This window comes from Polyodon spathula, chromosome 19 (genome assembly GCF_017654505.1).
Source record: "Polyodon spathula isolate WHYD16114869_AA chromosome 19, ASM1765450v1, whole genome shotgun sequence".
Taxonomy (NCBI): Eukaryota; Metazoa; Chordata; class Actinopteri; order Acipenseriformes; family Polyodontidae; genus Polyodon; species Polyodon spathula.
This window is the reverse complement of record NC_054552.1, coordinates 8,272,231-8,289,001: the sequence shown is the minus strand read 5'-3', so window position 1 is coordinate 8,289,001 and position 16,771 is coordinate 8,272,231. Positions and strand designations below refer to the sequence as shown.

Sequence of the window (16,771 nt, the reverse complement as noted above, 5' to 3'; positions counted from 1 at the left end):
AAGGACGTAAGAAGGACAAGGAAACCCTTTCAAATTGCAAAAGAAATAAAAAATGACAATCACCTTCATAGACTTTCAGATATTTGACTGTGTAGAGCATGTTAAATGATGCACTAAAGCACTTCAGCAAAGACAACTTATTAATTATTGTATTTATTGTAATTATTGTACTGGTAACATCTGAGAGGCAACAGCTATGAAGCTGTTATTTCAAACTTGTGTATGTGTGTACTTGTGTGTGTGTGTACGTCATGGAGATTCCTTGGTTATCGAATGACAAATTCATCTCCAGAGGAGATTAAACAGCTGCAGCGTGATTTTAAGATGCCCTTTCCTGCTTCACCCTTCCATCTCTGTACAATTTCCTGCTGTAACAGTATTACCTAAAATATTGAAACGGTCTGTTTAATAAGTGTAAGGAATTGAACCCATTTGATAAAATTATAGAAAAATATCACTTAGTCCAAGAAATTAGGATTTGCTTTGATCTGATCATTGAAACGACAGCTTTTGAAGTTTTCTGAGTGCCTTAGCCTGAAAGTTTGGACCTGTACATTAATAACATCATTCCTAGACCAGTAGTGTACACGCCCAATGTCTAGGGAAAAATCCTTGATCTTACCAGTGATTTTTGTTCCGTAATTTTATAAAAAGCAATTTCCTTACCTTACCAAGTGCACTGTGTATGAAATGCATATGTCAATTGCAAAACCGTGTCAAGAAAATAAGGCGCTATTTGTGTTATAGCGGCAACACAGTGTGAGCATAACTCAGAGGGTTCTTTTGAAATTGTAAACTCCAAAAGTTTTTAGTTAAGCTAATCAAGGTATTTCACTTAATCAGTAATGGCAAAAAAAATAAATAAAATTAAAAAAAAAACTTCCTTCCAAATAAGACGAAAAGGGGGTTTGCTGTGGATTATAGAGAACATCAAAAGAAAATGTAATTCAATCTGTTTTCTAATTAGGCAGCTGTAGACACCAATTTATTCTTCAGACAAAGACAGTAAAAAGGTTTGATGTTCGTAGCCTCAGGAGCAGTTTCCCCTTATACCGAATGTATATATTCTTTAGACAGAAATATATGGATAATACATTAGCATGACACCACTGCATTGTGCTTACCTGTTAGTGTGTGGGGGAAGACCCTTTTCAACATTACTGCCCATTTATCAAATCACTTCATACGTATGGCACACAGTGGTAACTGTGTTTTATTAAATCAGATCCCCTTAGTAAGTAGTGTGCTAGAAACGGCTGATCGTTTATGGGCTGAACGGCCTCTTCTCATTCTCAAACTTTTCTTTCTTATGTTCTTTTGTCTGTTTTCTTTATGTTCTGCCACATCCCCATTATTAGACATACATTAAGCTCATGGTGATATGCTTTTCTTTACTCTAATGTCTTTGTAATTTTGTGTAGTGGAAGACGTTTATTACTAATGTTGAACGTTGCATACTTCAAAGTGGGCAGAAATCTGTTTACTCTTTTACATGAGCAAAGCTCTTTGGCATCTCCTCTACTTCACTGACCTCATATCCACGATGATGGCTTTGATTTCTCATCCAGATCAAAGTCACAGCGATTCTTCATAGATAGCAAGCCAAAAATGATTAACAGGGGAGAAATGGGAAACTTGACGTTATTTTTTCTGACTTATTTCTCAGTTCTTTCACTGAAAGTTCACTATAGTGGCGCCGGTTATTGTAGACAAAGCAGGAAATGACTGTTAGCTATTGTTTACTATAACAAACCCATGGCTGGAGAGGCTTTGCTCAGTGGAGTTTCTGATGTTTGTTTCAACAGGAGCAAACAGGATTACTCTGCAGGATTCAAATATCCTCCAGCCCACAGGGCTGACAGTGCTGGGGGAGCACCTGTACTGGATAGACAGGCAGCAGCAGATGATTGAGCGTGTGGACAAAATCAACGGCGATAAGAGAACCAGGATCCAGGGGAGGATAGTGCATCTTACTGGGATCCACGCAGTGGAAGAGATCGACACAGATGAGTTCTGTAAGTGAATTCAAGGGGTATTAATAGTGTGTAGCACCAGCGCTTCATAATTCCAATTGCTGGATTGACCATTGTGTGCCTGAAGGATAAACAGGATAACATCACAAAAGTATGCGAGTCCCTGAATCTTGTAACTGGCTTTCTGAAAGAGGAATTCAATAATGTATTCGGAATGTCTTCATATTGCATTGTCTGCCATTTTAAAATTGAGAGTAGTGCAGTAATATGTCCAGTCTTTTTATTAGTACAATATATTTTGTCTTCATGCAAAAACCAGTATAACTAGAGTTTGTACCCAGTAGTACACTCTGTTGCATTCATGCTCATTTATTAAATGTAGCACAGCGATCAGAAAGCCCTGTATTGATTGTCATTGTTCCAGCTGCACACCCATGTTCCCGTGACAACGGAGGCTGCTCACACATCTGCATTGCGAAGGGTGACGGGACCCCCCGATGCTCCTGCCCAGTCCACCTGGTGCTGCTGCAGAATCTTCTTACCTGTGGAGGTAATGTAATGGCCAGGATTTCAATCAACAGTCCACATCCAGGATTGTCACTTCCTCACTCTCTGACATACCCCTGTGGCCTTTTTTGGCTTTAATTTTATAATCGGCTTGTTCCAAAAAGCATTTGGTCATTTTTTTCTATGTCATCTAGCAAACTCAAAACATCATTAATCTTGATATGAAACTGTCTGCCCTGCAAGATTTTTTTCAATGTTTTTGCTTATGACAGGTCAAAGGAGTAAATACAGGGTATTTTTCTATTAGTATTAATGTCCCCAACCACCCCCTGGGTAACTTTCAAATGAAACCTTGAAAACTGTATAACGGTCACCTGCCGAAATATTTCTAACTGCAGACCGAGGGATGGAGATGATAAGAAATGGTGGAACTCTGGCACGACTACTAGTATACTGATGCTGTGAAGGTAGTGATAGGAGAGAACCCACAGGCTTCCACACAAAGGCACAATGAAACTAGAGAGGAAGTGCCGTGTCGGCAATGAAAGAGTTAATTTAATTTGATTGTAGTCAGTGAATTACCCTGTTTATATGCAGAGTCTAATCAGGGGTTTAACAAAAATAATCACAAAAGGCTGTGTGCATGTAAACTTATTAACAGATCCTCCACCAGTACATGCTTACTTACAGACAAATGAAAGGAGAAAGGGGAGTCAAAACAAAATTACTGAAAATGTTAAAGTACCCCTGACGCACTTTGCTAAAACAGTCTTGAAATACAACTGCAAAGATTATATGAAAAATATAGTACTGATAGTTTATTAAATGTGTTTGGTTCACAAATAGCAGTTTTTACAAAACTTGAAAAGATTGACTAGTGCAAGAATAGGAATTGAGCACTTTTCAGTGGGTAACCTTGGACATTAAAGGGGAACTTTTGGCATACTTAATAATTGGTCAAATCATGAATTAGTTAAGCGAACTGTGGGCTTTCCGGTTATAATCTAGTGTCAAATATGAATGGCTGTTGCTTTTTCGTTCTCTAGTGGTAATGACCAAGAACATTTAATCAAATGATATGGGACTTGAATGTCTGAAAAGAAATGTAACAGCAGTCACCATAGGAAACAAAAAGGAATGCTAGGGGCCCTTTGGAATAAATGTCCAGTTCTTTTTTAGTTGTGGGAGTGTTTATTGATTTGAACAGAGAATGCAGTGGCCAGTTTACTTTTTTTATTCTTGCTGCCAATCATCAGTTTATTTTGGAATGAATGTGAAATGTTTGGAGTTCTCACAAAATAAGAAAACGTCAAGTGTTAGTTTGGTGTTTACAAACAAGGTATGATTTGAACTATGGTAGGTCCACCATAAGCAGGGAAGCATTGTTCATCCGTAATAAGTAGACCAAACACATTCAGTGACTGCAAAATACTGAAACATTTCTCTGCTGGTTTCTTTAAGTTTGACAGCCTCTTGGTCATGTGACATCCCATCTAATACTGTGCCTTTCTCCTGCAGAACCCCCGACATGTTCCCCTGATCAGTTTGCCTGCTCCACTGGGGAGATCGACTGTATCCCCATGGCTTGGCGCTGCGACGGCTTTCTTGAGTGTGACGACCACAGCGACGAGGAAAACTGCCCGCTCTGCTCAGCCAACCAGTTCCAGTGTGAGAAGGGACAGTGCATAGAGTCCCGGCTGCGCTGCAACGGGGAGATCGACTGTCAGGATAAGTCTGATGAGCAGAACTGTGACAGTGAGTCTTCAATAACATATGCTTGAATGTTTACCTCCGCTTAGCAACGGTTCTCAAATGTACTGTGGGGGTTCAAGCACAACGTTTTTGTGTTCTGAAGGCTGCTTCAAATCATGCTCTTGGGTGTCTTTCTCCCATAACTAGAGAGGAAGTTAACAAAGTATTTTATGTCTCATGCTTTGGTACCTTCAATGTTTTTTTTTTTTTTTTTTTTTTTTTTTTTTTTTTTGCTGAGAAAAATTGATCAACAATCAACCCAAATCAACCAGTTAACCATTAAATACCAATTAACCATTAAATATCTCGGGTATATTCTTAGCCTAACACAAATGATAAAAACTGTGCTCAGCACTAAAGGGTTAACATTGTTCTGCCTGTAGAATGGCTATAGACTGGAAATACAGTATCATTTGGGAAGACTTTTAAAAAACAACTGGAAAGTAACCAGCTACTGTGCAGGTCTGCAAGAATCATTTCTCAGACCCTGCGTTTTTATTGTTGCCTGGATCAGCCTGTGAGGGCCTGGACCAGAATTACAGAAAATATTTGCCCATGGTTTACGATGTGCTAGTTTGACAGTTGGAGCAGATTGATTTCTTTCGGTTTGTTGTTCATTTTGCGTACACAGCAGGTCTGTGTCTTGTCTTAAGGCTTTAAATGAAGGTGACTGGAATTTAATCTGTGCAAAGTGTGATGGGTGAGGATTATAAAGTGCTGTCCGTTTGTCATTGCAGCGATCTGCCGCCCAAACCAGTTCCGCTGCGGCACCAGCCAGTGCATCCTGGTGAAACAGCAGTGCGATTCCTTCCCAGACTGCAGCGATGGATCAGACGAGATGCTCTGTGGTGAGCTTTCTCTCCACACTGTGGGCCAGATTCTCGGAGCTGTTTACTGCAAATTATCAGCATCGTGTTTTTATTAGGTGGCAAAAAACAGAAAAAAATATATTGTAGGGGCTTATGAATCATCTATATCTGTTTATTTTTCATTTTTATAAATGTTCCTTTCAAAAACAAATTGCACTGACAAGTCAGAGTAAATAACTTTGAGAATCCAGCCTTATATATGCCAGCAATTGTGAAGCAAGTTTCAAAGGCAATTCAGACAGGAATTCAGTCATTAAACTGGCAACAAACTACTCGGTTGAACTCAGGACATTCACAGCATATTTTTTTTATTTTTTGTTATAAGATTTAACAGGAAGGAAAGCCCACTATGACCAGGTTTCGTTTCCACTGGGGTCCTAGTTACAAAATAATACAGAATCAAATACAAAACACTACAACCATTACAAATGCAAAAAAATCGAACAGAAATGAAACAAATATACAAAACCCTTGACGGTGCTAAACTGAACTAAAACAAAAATAGCTAGTGTTGGCAGTCATTTTCTTTGCATAAAATGTTAACTTAATAAACAACCAGAGTAGCCGTCCCCTGTACTTTTTTTTCTGAGCAACTAAAACTCGTTTGTTAGTACTTCTGTAGTCAGAATGACTGAAAGAATATTGCCCGTATAAAGAGGACTGCTCGCTTTGGATTAGTGCCCTCCTTCACCATCTGTGATAAACAAAATGAATACAGACACTATCTAGTGCTGTGTTGTTCATATTTACAGGGCATTTTAATCCGTATTGACCTTACCTGTTTTCCTGATGCGTCTGTGTTTTGAAAACTGTTTCTTTTGTGTCTTTGCAGAGTTGAACACAGAGACTGAACTCCAGACTCACAGCAGCACCATTGGGCCTGTCATTGGGATCATACTGTCGCTGTTCGTCATAGGAGCCATGTATTTCGTGTGCCAGCGAGTGGTGTGTCGTCGCTACAAAGGACCCAATGGACCGTTTCCTCATGAATATATCAGCGGGACTCCCCACGTCCCTCTTAATTTCATAGCCCCAGGAAGTTCCCAGCATGGCACTTTCACTGGTAAGGAACCCTGCTGGTAATGTGTTATGGATTACTACAACCAGAATAGCACTGCTTTTAATGTTTTTTTTAATAGCTGTTGATTCTCAACAGAACAATAAGAATCGGTGCTCTTAGCACAGTACAAAAAATAAATCTCCTGCATTAAACGTATAGTCAATCCAAAGTAATCTGTGAGATGGCTCTTGTGTTGTGTTATCCAGTTATCCAAATTAAAAAGCATTTGAAACTGACTCCCTTATTAGAAATTCATGAACAGTTATATAGTTACGTCATATTGCTGTGACTCTTGCTGTTTAGCAAAGCTATTAGTAAGTTGCTATAGAAAAATGTGGATTCATGTCATTTTCATAATTAGTGCAAGACTCCTATTTATTTATTTATTTATTTTTACAAGTTGTAATGTATAAAAAGGCAATTTTATTCTAAATAAATAATATGAATCTTCTTCAATGAAATGTGTTGACCTGTCTGGTTCATAAGAGTGTTTAATAAGAGTGCTGATGTAATGACCCCCATACTGTTCTGTGCAGGGATCCCATGTGGGAAGTCCATGATGAGTTCTATGAGTCTGATGGGGAGCAGTGGCAGCGGCGCCCCTCTGTATGATAGGAACCATGTGACTGGAGCATCATCCAGCAGCTCCTCCAGTACTAAAGGAACCTTCTACCCTCAAGTAAGCTGGGGAGAAGCAGTGGGAGAGGCATAGAGAATCCCATTGTGGAGGCCTACAACTCGCTTTAGTAAATGTGCTGTGTGGTGTTTCTCATGACAAACAAACTGTCCTTTGTCATTCCTCATCCTTATTTCTTCCTTATTTTTCAGATTTTGAACCCACCTCCATCCCCAGCTACCGATCGTTCCCTGTACAATACTGAAATGTTTTACTCTTCCAATAGTCCCTCAACTACCAGATCATACAGGTAAGTGTCTCCAGCAATAACCAGCTGCTGTTACTTATCAAAGGATCATACCTGGCTGGATGGGCTGTTTTAAATGAAATGTATACAGCACTCCATGTGCCTTCATGTAGTATTCTGTTTTTATATGGCCAGTCCAAGTTGTGGAAAACAAAAAAAATGTATGAATTTACCTTTAACAGCTGAATAAAGAAAATTATATTCCTTAGGTCAGGCTCTGTGTCTGTTCAGCTGTGTTGCTTAATGTGGATGTGATTCACCCAGTTATTCTGTCATTTGGTTTTCAATGAGTATAAGATGGATTCCAAAATGTGATCCAGTGTGTGTGTGTGTGTGTGTGTGTGTGTATATAGACACAACACACACACAGTATACAAGTACATACTACATAGAATTAAAAAATTAGCAAACAGCTCTTTATCCAACAGGATACTCATCAATCACTAGAAATGAAAGAACAACATCAGTCGACGTCACTATTTCTTCCATGCTAAGGCGGAAGCTAAAACATTGTAGCCAGTTATTAAACTAGTGAGTTATCAGTTTATCAATTACTTATCTACTTCGTTATATACATATGTTATTTTTTTGCACATAACATCACTGTGTAGCATGATCTAAATACCATGTTTGTATGGCTAGAATTCAATATTCTTAATACAAAAGTATTTGCTTGCCATCAGTGTCATTGTATTGCCTGGAATAGGAAGCTAGAAAGGAAATAGCACCATGAATTCTGTCTTTCCTTTTCAATGTCTCTTTTCTAGGCCCTACCTAATGCAAGGCATTGCGCCCCCCACCACACCCTGCAGCACTGACGTGTGTGACAGCGACTACACCACCAGTCGATGGAAGACAAACAAGTACTACATTGATCTGAACTCGGACTCAGACCCCTACCCTCCGCCCCCCACCCCTCGGAGCCAGTACATGTCTGCGGAGGAGAGCTGCCCCCCCTCTCCCTCCACAGAGCGCAGCTACTTCCATCTGTGCCCCCCACCGCCCTCCCCTTGTACAGACTCCTCATGACCTCCCCACAAGGACTTCTCTATCTGCCTCTGTAAATAATTTTAAATATGAACAAATAAGATAATTCTATTTTATAAATGCTAGGCGGAGGCCATTTGTTGTGGGGAGTTTTAGCTTTTTTGGGGGGTGGGGGGGTTGTACAGTACTGCAAGAATAATTCTGGACATGTGAAATTTTGTACAGTAGAAAAATATTTATATATTTTTTTGTTTTTAATGAATTGTCACCTGTGTGCCGTGCTATCAGATGTTCAACACACACAATAAGGCAGTCATGATACTAGAGTATGAAGGTAAACAAAAAAAAAAAAAAACACTGATTTTGGTTATTTTCAAACTCCAGATCAAATAAAATGGGATACATTTGTATGCAATTGCATAGCAATTTGAGCCGTTCCATGTTTTTCTGCAAGCCTTAATTGTATACAAATGATGCACGGTTTTAAACTGCCACTAACTCGGGAATGGATCAAATTGCAGTGCAATAATTTGATATGCAGTCAGTCTAAAAGACCAACACATTAATGTACTGCAGTAAGGTTGTATGCTACTGTAATATAACAGTAAGATAGACTTCTAAATACACAATGGTGGAGTATAATCTGCATATAATTCATACCCAAACAATGGTAATATTTGTAATTACTTCTCCCATTCACAGTCCATATGTTACATGTTAAAGCGTTCACTTAGACATACAGTAATCCTACTGCAATCATTCCTATGACATACATTTTTTGATTCGGTCTGTTCATTTAAATGTCCTTATAAATTGCATATTAGAGATGGAATGACTTTTAAAGCAATATTGGTTAAGAATGCCCTCACGTTACCAGAAATGTATACGTTTATTTCATTTCTGATCAAACCGCTCAACCTGCAGGGAGCCTTGTCTTCCAGGTGAGAAGCAACTACTTTTCAAAACAATGTGCATGGCTGTACCAGTAAACTGCTTTGTACTGTGTTCAGGTATTTCTCTAATTCAGTCGCTACAAAAAAAAAATGTAATCCTACATTGCATTGAAATGCAAAGCATATACAAAAACAAAAATGCACAGCACTTGCTTTTATTATAAATCCATGCAAGGATCATTATTATTTGTTTCTATTACTAGTATATCACCCTAAAGATGCAGACTATGTAATGCTAATGTAAAAGAAAATATTCATTTAAAATCCAGGCTCTAGAAGCTATGTTCTAAGATTTTATGTTTCAATCTGAGAATATATTCCCTTTTCAAATTTCAATTGCATGTGCAAATGTTGTGCAACTTCCTCTGCTTATTTTATCTTGATAATGAAGTTGTGTATAAACTGTTCCCAATAGGAAACCCAATCCTACAGCATTAGCCACAGTTTTATGTGGCAAATGTAGGAGCGACTGTGTGGAAGTCCATTGCATAGAGGCTTGTGAGTTTCAGCTCTGCCTAATGTGCATTCTCATTGGGAAATAATGTGGTTCTCCATTCTGCTTTGAAACTGCCAAATCGTGTCAAATAGCTATTGGACTGTATATATGTATTGCATTTTAATTACAGCTATAACTGTCATTTATACTTTTTTATATGTGAAGATCATTTTTACTGTTCAATTAAAACAATGCAGTTCTCGTACTATTTGTCAGTTTTAAAAAGTTGAAGTCCTTTTGAAAGTTGTACTCTCTATTCAGTTACCAAAACAGTGTATGTTTGCTGCTACTGTACATATAATATTCAGTTAAGACACACACATCTTTAAAAAAAAAAACAAAAAAAAACACGTTTGTTAATACAAATTGTACAACAGTAAATAAATCGTTAAATGTGTAACTTTTAATAATAAATTATTAATCTTTCGTAGCAAAACCTAGCTTCTCATGAATTCTTATATTTATATGTACTATATATGTAAAGTGCCTATCGTAATGGAATAATTTGAACATTGCTTTTCACTCCATGTGTAACCCATTAGTTTTTTTTTTTTTTTTTTTTTTTTTTTTAACAAGGTCGTTCTGTTGCCGTATTTAGTGTTTTCCTAAAAGGTGCCTTTGAAAGAATACAGAAAAGTGGTCCTGCTTGTATCAATATTCTGCTCCAGTTAAAATGTTGCACCTTCCCTCATTTCTTCTATAATATAACATTTAAGGGTATTTGCCTTGCAAATCCTACTATGTGTGCATGCAAATCTGCTCCTAGAGCTACTGAAGTAATACTTTTAATAGCCAGGGGCAGGTTTGTGGGAGAGCTTTGTTACAGCAGCGTGCAACTGTGCATGTTTACTTCACCCTTTCTTATGAAGCTGCTTGCACGTCTTCAAATCAATCCAACAAGCCTTTGACAAATTAGAAGTCACAAGCTGTCAAAGAAAAAGTAAATCAAACACTCAACAAAAAAATTGTGTGCGCTTCAAACTCCGAAATGTCATTAATGGTACAAAATTGTTCTAGAGAAAAGGACTCGGTAAATATGTGCCCAGACTCTGATATGACTTCCAAAAGATTTATGCAGCCCTAAAGCATTTGGTGTCTTTTGTGTTACAGTCTTGTTTTGGAATCCGAAACCAACAGGGAGTAAAGCACTTGGTTTTCCATGTTTTGTGTTTGCTTTTCATTATTATTCATAAGGACGGTAATGCTTTAACTTAAAATAATAATAATAATAATAATAAAGTTAACAGTTAATGTGAAATTGTTTTGTGAAATTCTACTAAACATTTACAGCTGTGGTTCATTATTATTTTCATGCCAGTTGTAACAACTATCTCAGTGTGCTTGTTGAACAGTTATGGAAAAAGAGATTCAGTTCAAAGTCATACGGTAATGCCATATATAAAAAAAAATGACAGCTTCGGTGTAATTTTAACTTCAGTTTATCTTAAAATGGTATAATTCTATTAATGTCTCTGTTAAATGCTTGCATGAAAATGGTAATTTAATAGCATGTGTTTTGTTTAATGACTGAATGGGAGCGATGGCATTTTAAAGGGTGGCATGTGATAAAGTAAATCATTCAAATGAGTGTGAGTATTTGTGTTGCACAAATTCTGAAATACACAGATGTTTGCCCAATAACTCACTCGCAAAAAGGCATTAAACTTTAGGTGCATGATCAGTGTACAGTATTTAGATATGTTTAGTAATTATAATACAAGGATGCAGTAATGTTTTGCCAACACAGTTATTGACTAGTTGTGTATTATTCCTACCTTGTACTTATATAAAGCTTTAGTCAAATCCTTTTTCTTACACTTAATAAACCTATGTATCTATTTGACTTGCCACTTATCCCTCAATATTATAATTTCCTTGAACTTTGCATTTCTTAAGTCTTAACCTAGAACCTTCTAACACCTCCGTTCAGAACCCCCCCCCCCCCCCCCCCCCCCACCCCGTTGTTCTTAGAAGAGATAGCTACTCTAGTGTTGTACCTGCATAACAAAAGACATCAAGCATATTAAAAGTTCAACCCTATACAGTATTGATTGGCTTTATATTAAATGGCAGAGAAATACAGTTGCAAAATTGATTGACTGGCTGTCAGTTAGTAGGTATATATTAGCTTTTTAATTATCTGTGGTGCTATTGCTTCTGATGGTGTTCTTGAGTCAATTGCTAGTTATTTTTTTTTTGGTATGTTTGTATCTGTGGGTTGTTTGATTGTAGAACAGGCTTTGAAAGTTTGAATTACTCTTTCTGACATGTGTGCAGATTTTAAAATGCAGGATAGAGCAGTTTAGCTAACAGAATCCAGGTGGGTCTCTTTCACGCTCCAGCCAAGGCTTGTGTCCGCAGTTCCAAGAGAGCATACAGCTTGTATCAGCAGAACTCCATCAGCTGCAACATGCTTGAGCCTCGCATTCATACAGAAGGCAAAGTCTTAAAGTTCACGATAGTTGATTGCTGAATCTCCACTGTATATTGCCACTGATATGTTTTGACCAACGTTTGGTTTAACTCATTGTATTGTTTTTTATGTATGTCTTCTCTTTTTGTTCCTTCTATTCAAGTATACATACTAGTAAAGTCTATCTTGTGATTTGTCAGGGGTTTTTTTTGTATCATTTTAAGGAATGCTATGTGGTTTGTAAGCTTATAGCTTGTGTTCTCGTGTAAACCGCAAAAGGCTGTTATTTCTGGTTTAATAAATTTAAGTTTTTAGTGTGTGTATGGTGTTTTTTTTATTTTACATTATTTAGTGGTGATTGCGTTTTCTTATGTTGTGGGTTCAATTTTAGCTTATGTAACCAGGAATAAAACATTGAGATGCCATTCTCCAATGATGTCCTGTCATAACAGTGGATACATTTGCATCAGTTCCACATACTCAACAATGCAAGTTGGAAACACCAGTACAGAGAGCCGGCTGGCACAGCAGGTAACCAGATCCCTTTACACCCAAGACCTTCATTCAAATCCGGCTAATATCCAAAACTGAAAGAATTTGCCCTGAGGGAAACTGGTATATGTTGGTTTACCAGCTGGTTGTGTGGGTTAAGGAAGTTTGGTCCTGGTTGAGGAGCTGGTTAAGATGGTCCAAGAAATATGTGTCCCTTTACTCTAAAGTCAACCATTTGTTCTGTGGCAGCTGGCTTCACAGACCCTGATTAGCTTGGACTACTTTACCTAAATTAACATTGTGTAGTCCGAAATGAGTGCTTATCTGGGTATGTGAAACCAGGCGTAAATTAATCTGTTTTCTGTAAATCTTGTGTAGGATTATAAATAACTGCTTGGTGCCCAGTAAGAATCTAATGAATATTTGTTTGAATTCTGAACCCTTAGTTGGTCACCAGCTCCACAGCAGTTACTGGAATTTTCAGCATAGTGTGCCCTCAGTTTATTAATCTACATCACGCAGTCTGGCACTGAGAGAGTGTCCGACTGGATGGCAAGGGGCTGTACAGTTAGGTTGCTTGAAAGGGAATTTATCGCCTGTCATGGTCTCGCTGAAAACAAAAAAACAAAAAACAACAGTTCTATCTAACAAAATAATGCCATAAACCTTACCTGTTGAACACATCCCTTCTGAAAGGTGTAGTTTTGAAAGAAATGTCAGTTACAGCAGACCTACTTTTTCATTTTAGAAAATATCTTTGGTCCTATACTTTACTAGGTTAAATGAATCTGTATGTTCAAGCTGTACTTTCATATAGTCTTACACTTTGTTGATGTTTTCCCCCGGAGAGTTAACTTGCTCCCCACCCCTTCATCCCCTTCTTTCCAAGGATTAGCCAGCCAGCTGCTTCACATATTGAATAACATGTTTCTACTCTGAAGACCCTGCTGAGATAAAATGAAATAGGAAAATAATCAGCAACAGACTTCCTCAAGATAAGAACATTCATAACCTAGTGTAGTACCAGATGTTTTAAAATGAAAACACATATTTGATATAATATGTGTTTCTTTCAAAACTACATATATTACAATTGTGTGCGCTACAGGAAAGATTGATGGGGTTTTGTATTATTAGTATTTACTTCAACAAATACACAGTACATTTAGTTTTAGTTTGTCTTTTTTGAATAATTGTAATGGTAATGGAAAATATTCTCTGTTTTATTTTTTTGTTCATTCAGCATGACAATTATGAGGGTTTTGAATATTTTTCCCCCTGTACAATCAGATAAAATTTCTCCAGACTGAGGACAATTCACCAGACTGTCTTTCTTCCTCGCCTCAGGCACCAAATGGAGGAAATCAACTTAGTATAAGTGGTGCCCTGAGAGAGAAAGGAATGTCTACCTTAAAAACACTGTACATTATATATCTGTGAGGGTGAAGCAGTCTGTCATCTATTCAGAAATTAGTGAGAACTAAAAGTCAAGGGCAAAAGCAAATGACTATTCCAGCAGAGGAAATTGAGTTTATTAGAGCATCTGGCTAATAGATTGAAAACCAGAATGTGCCATAAACAAATTTGTATCTAGTAATGTAGTTTACAAACCTCACAAGCCAAATGACCAGTTACTGTAAACCTCCCAACAAATTAATTATATTTAAGACAGAAGATGATGAGATCAGTATTAGTGCAAGAAAAGAACCAAAATGTTCAAGAAAACTGATCTGTCATTGTACCAGAGGACTAAATGAAGCAGCGTTTCATCCACACAGCTCTGTGCACTGTAAAATTGCTGCCACTGATTGACTTTAGATTTATTATAGAATAAGACGAATTCAGCCTCATCGTCTCAATAGATTTTATAATCTAGCAGCGCCCCCTCCTGTCTGAACTAATGAAACACCAGTGCGGTTTCTCCAGCACATCAGCATGACAACCATCTGGATTGAGCTAAGTCGGGTACATCCCTGGGGTCTTCAAGTGGGCAGCTTCCATCCTCTGTGTTTCGTCGACTAGCCCACGACACCTCAAGAGGGCTCAACAGTGATTCTGGCATCCCAGCATCATCCCCCTCCATCCCCCACTCAGCGCAGCCCAGCTTACTAACCCGTATATCAGCATTGTTTTCTTTCTATTGTTTTTGAGAGCCCCACCTAGAATCTTTCTGTCTCAACCACAGTCAGTTGCTGCTCTCTTTTGCTGCTTCAGATAAGTTCTTCACTGTGTGATGCAACTCTTAGCCACTGAACCTGACATCTCTGAGAAACTGGGTTGTAGAGTGTGCCACAAATCCTTGACAACCCACCTCCACTGGGTAAAGTCGGACTCTCCATCCTCGCTGTTCCGCTTCAGCAGCTAGTTGAGCATACCGAAGTTTCTTCCTCTCATATGTCTCATCCACAGCATCCTTCCACGGCACTGTTAACTCTACCAGATGAACAAGGCGTGCTGATCCAGACCACAAGACAATGTCTGGTCGAAGATTAGTGGTGGCAATCTCAGGTGGAAAAATAAACCGTTGACCAACATCTGCCAGCAACATCCAGTCTCTAACAGCTTCTCAGTTGTCCTGGGCGAGGTTTGGTTTTAGCACCTTTTCTTGGTGGTTGCTCTCCTGGATGGAGAAATATTGTCTTTTGTGTGTAATGCTTTGATGGAACTGTTGGCAACTTATTGGTCAGGTTACGCTTGTCTTCCAATGCTAAGGCTAAACATCGCAGCACCTGGTCATGGTGCCAAGTAAACCGTCCTTGGCTAAGACCTACCTTACATCCTGTCAAAATGTGCCTTAATGTTGTAGGTGATGAACATAAAGGACATGAGGGATCTTCACTCACCCAGAGGTTTAGGTTCTGTGGTGATGGAAGAACATCATATGTTGATCTGATGAGGAAACTGATCCTGCTCTGTTCCATTGTCCAGAGGTCTTGCCAGCCGATCTTTCATTGTTCCACACTTTCCCATCTCATCCATTCTCCCTGCTTGGCCTGGGAAATGGACTTTACCCAACTTTACCCTTCTTTTCAACGGTTCCATTTAACCTTTCCAAAGTAAAACAGAGATCCATGTTTACTGTGTCCGCGCAGTTTTCTCACAAGCTCTTGGCCATTTAACTTCAGGCTTGTGCCCGTTGAGGTTCTTTTCTCTCTAATGCTGGTTTGTCTGACCGGATTCGCAGGGATCATTAGGTTCATCACTAGTTGTATCCACGCAAGTCATTCTCAAGTTTATGACAGGGGTGCTGATATCCTGCAAACTGTGGTTTGCTTCCTGTCGCTGGATTTCACTGACTTCATAAGAAGTATTGATCAATGCAAGGCCCTTATTCCTTCTCCCTCAAGCATTTCATTCTCCCTTGATGAATCTTAAAACCCCTGACTGTTGTCGCCTTGCTCCAGCTGCAGACACAGACCTGGAATTCCATGTCTTTGCTAATTGCAGAAACACAATCAAGGCTAATGAGGACTTCAATATATTCATTTTGTGATCAATATAGTATGGCAGATACCATAAGGCTAAGTACATAGTACAATGTACTGTATGTGAAAAGGTTTCTTATATTGAATAAATGTGTGCCATGGATATTTGAATCAAAATTTGAATTAAAAACCCCTCAAATGTAGATAACAGACCCTAGCTGCAGTTCTAACTGTGAGCCAAACATAACTGAAACCTATATAGTTAGAGCAAACAGTTTTGGTTCAGTAAAGGAGTTTAGAGAAAGAAGTTATAACAGAAAACAGTTTAATTGCTATTCATTCAATTCATATAAGATTTAAAAGCCACACCTATTTAGATTAAAACATGTTACAAAACTAGAAATAGACCATTTAAGAACACCTTTGAATTAGATTGCTGAGTTGTTCATTTCAAGTTAGTAAATATCAAAGGCAAATTTTCTAATAAGTCTCCTGATACTGTCCATTATACTAAACCATTGAAGCATATCTGAGCAGGTTTCACAAGGAAAATGGAATCTGGAACACTGATAAAAGAAGCCTTGGCAGCTGACCACATGGAAGCTGTAAATGTGCATGTTTTATTCTGATGGTGGCTCGAGAAATCCTGGATATAAACTTCAGGTAACCCCAGTTCAGATCACACGACACAACAAAAAATATGACTGCTGATTTGTCACTGGATGATTGTAAACTGAAATGACCTACAATTAACAAATCTGACCCCCCTTGTGTGACAGATTGCAATCTGATTACTTACTTTTCTGATTTGTCATAACCAATAATATATATATATATATATATATATATATATATATATATATATATATATAGATAGATAGATAGATAGATAGATAGATAGATAGATAGATAGATAGTATA

At 38.1% G+C, this 16,771-nt stretch overlaps 1 protein-coding gene across 1 annotated transcript in view; it reads left to right on the top strand.

Moving 5' to 3' along the window:
- LOC121294405 (low-density lipoprotein receptor-related protein 5-like) overlaps positions 1-9,870 on the top strand; it is a 65,993-nt gene extending 56,123 nt beyond the window's left edge. The window contains exons 16-23 of the mRNA XM_041218074.1: positions 1,806-2,015; positions 2,398-2,523; positions 3,999-4,235; positions 4,970-5,080; positions 5,934-6,164; positions 6,698-6,840; positions 6,990-7,087; positions 7,852-9,870. Coding sequence (XP_041074008.1) covers positions 1,806-2,015; positions 2,398-2,523; positions 3,999-4,235; positions 4,970-5,080; positions 5,934-6,164; positions 6,698-6,840; positions 6,990-7,087; positions 7,852-8,113 — 1,418 coding nt within the window. The 3' untranslated portion in view covers positions 8,114-9,870. The remainder of the gene's footprint in view (positions 1-1,805; positions 2,016-2,397; positions 2,524-3,998; positions 4,236-4,969; positions 5,081-5,933; positions 6,165-6,697; positions 6,841-6,989; positions 7,088-7,851) is intronic.
- The last annotated feature ends 6,901 nt before the right edge of the window (positions 9,871-16,771 follow it).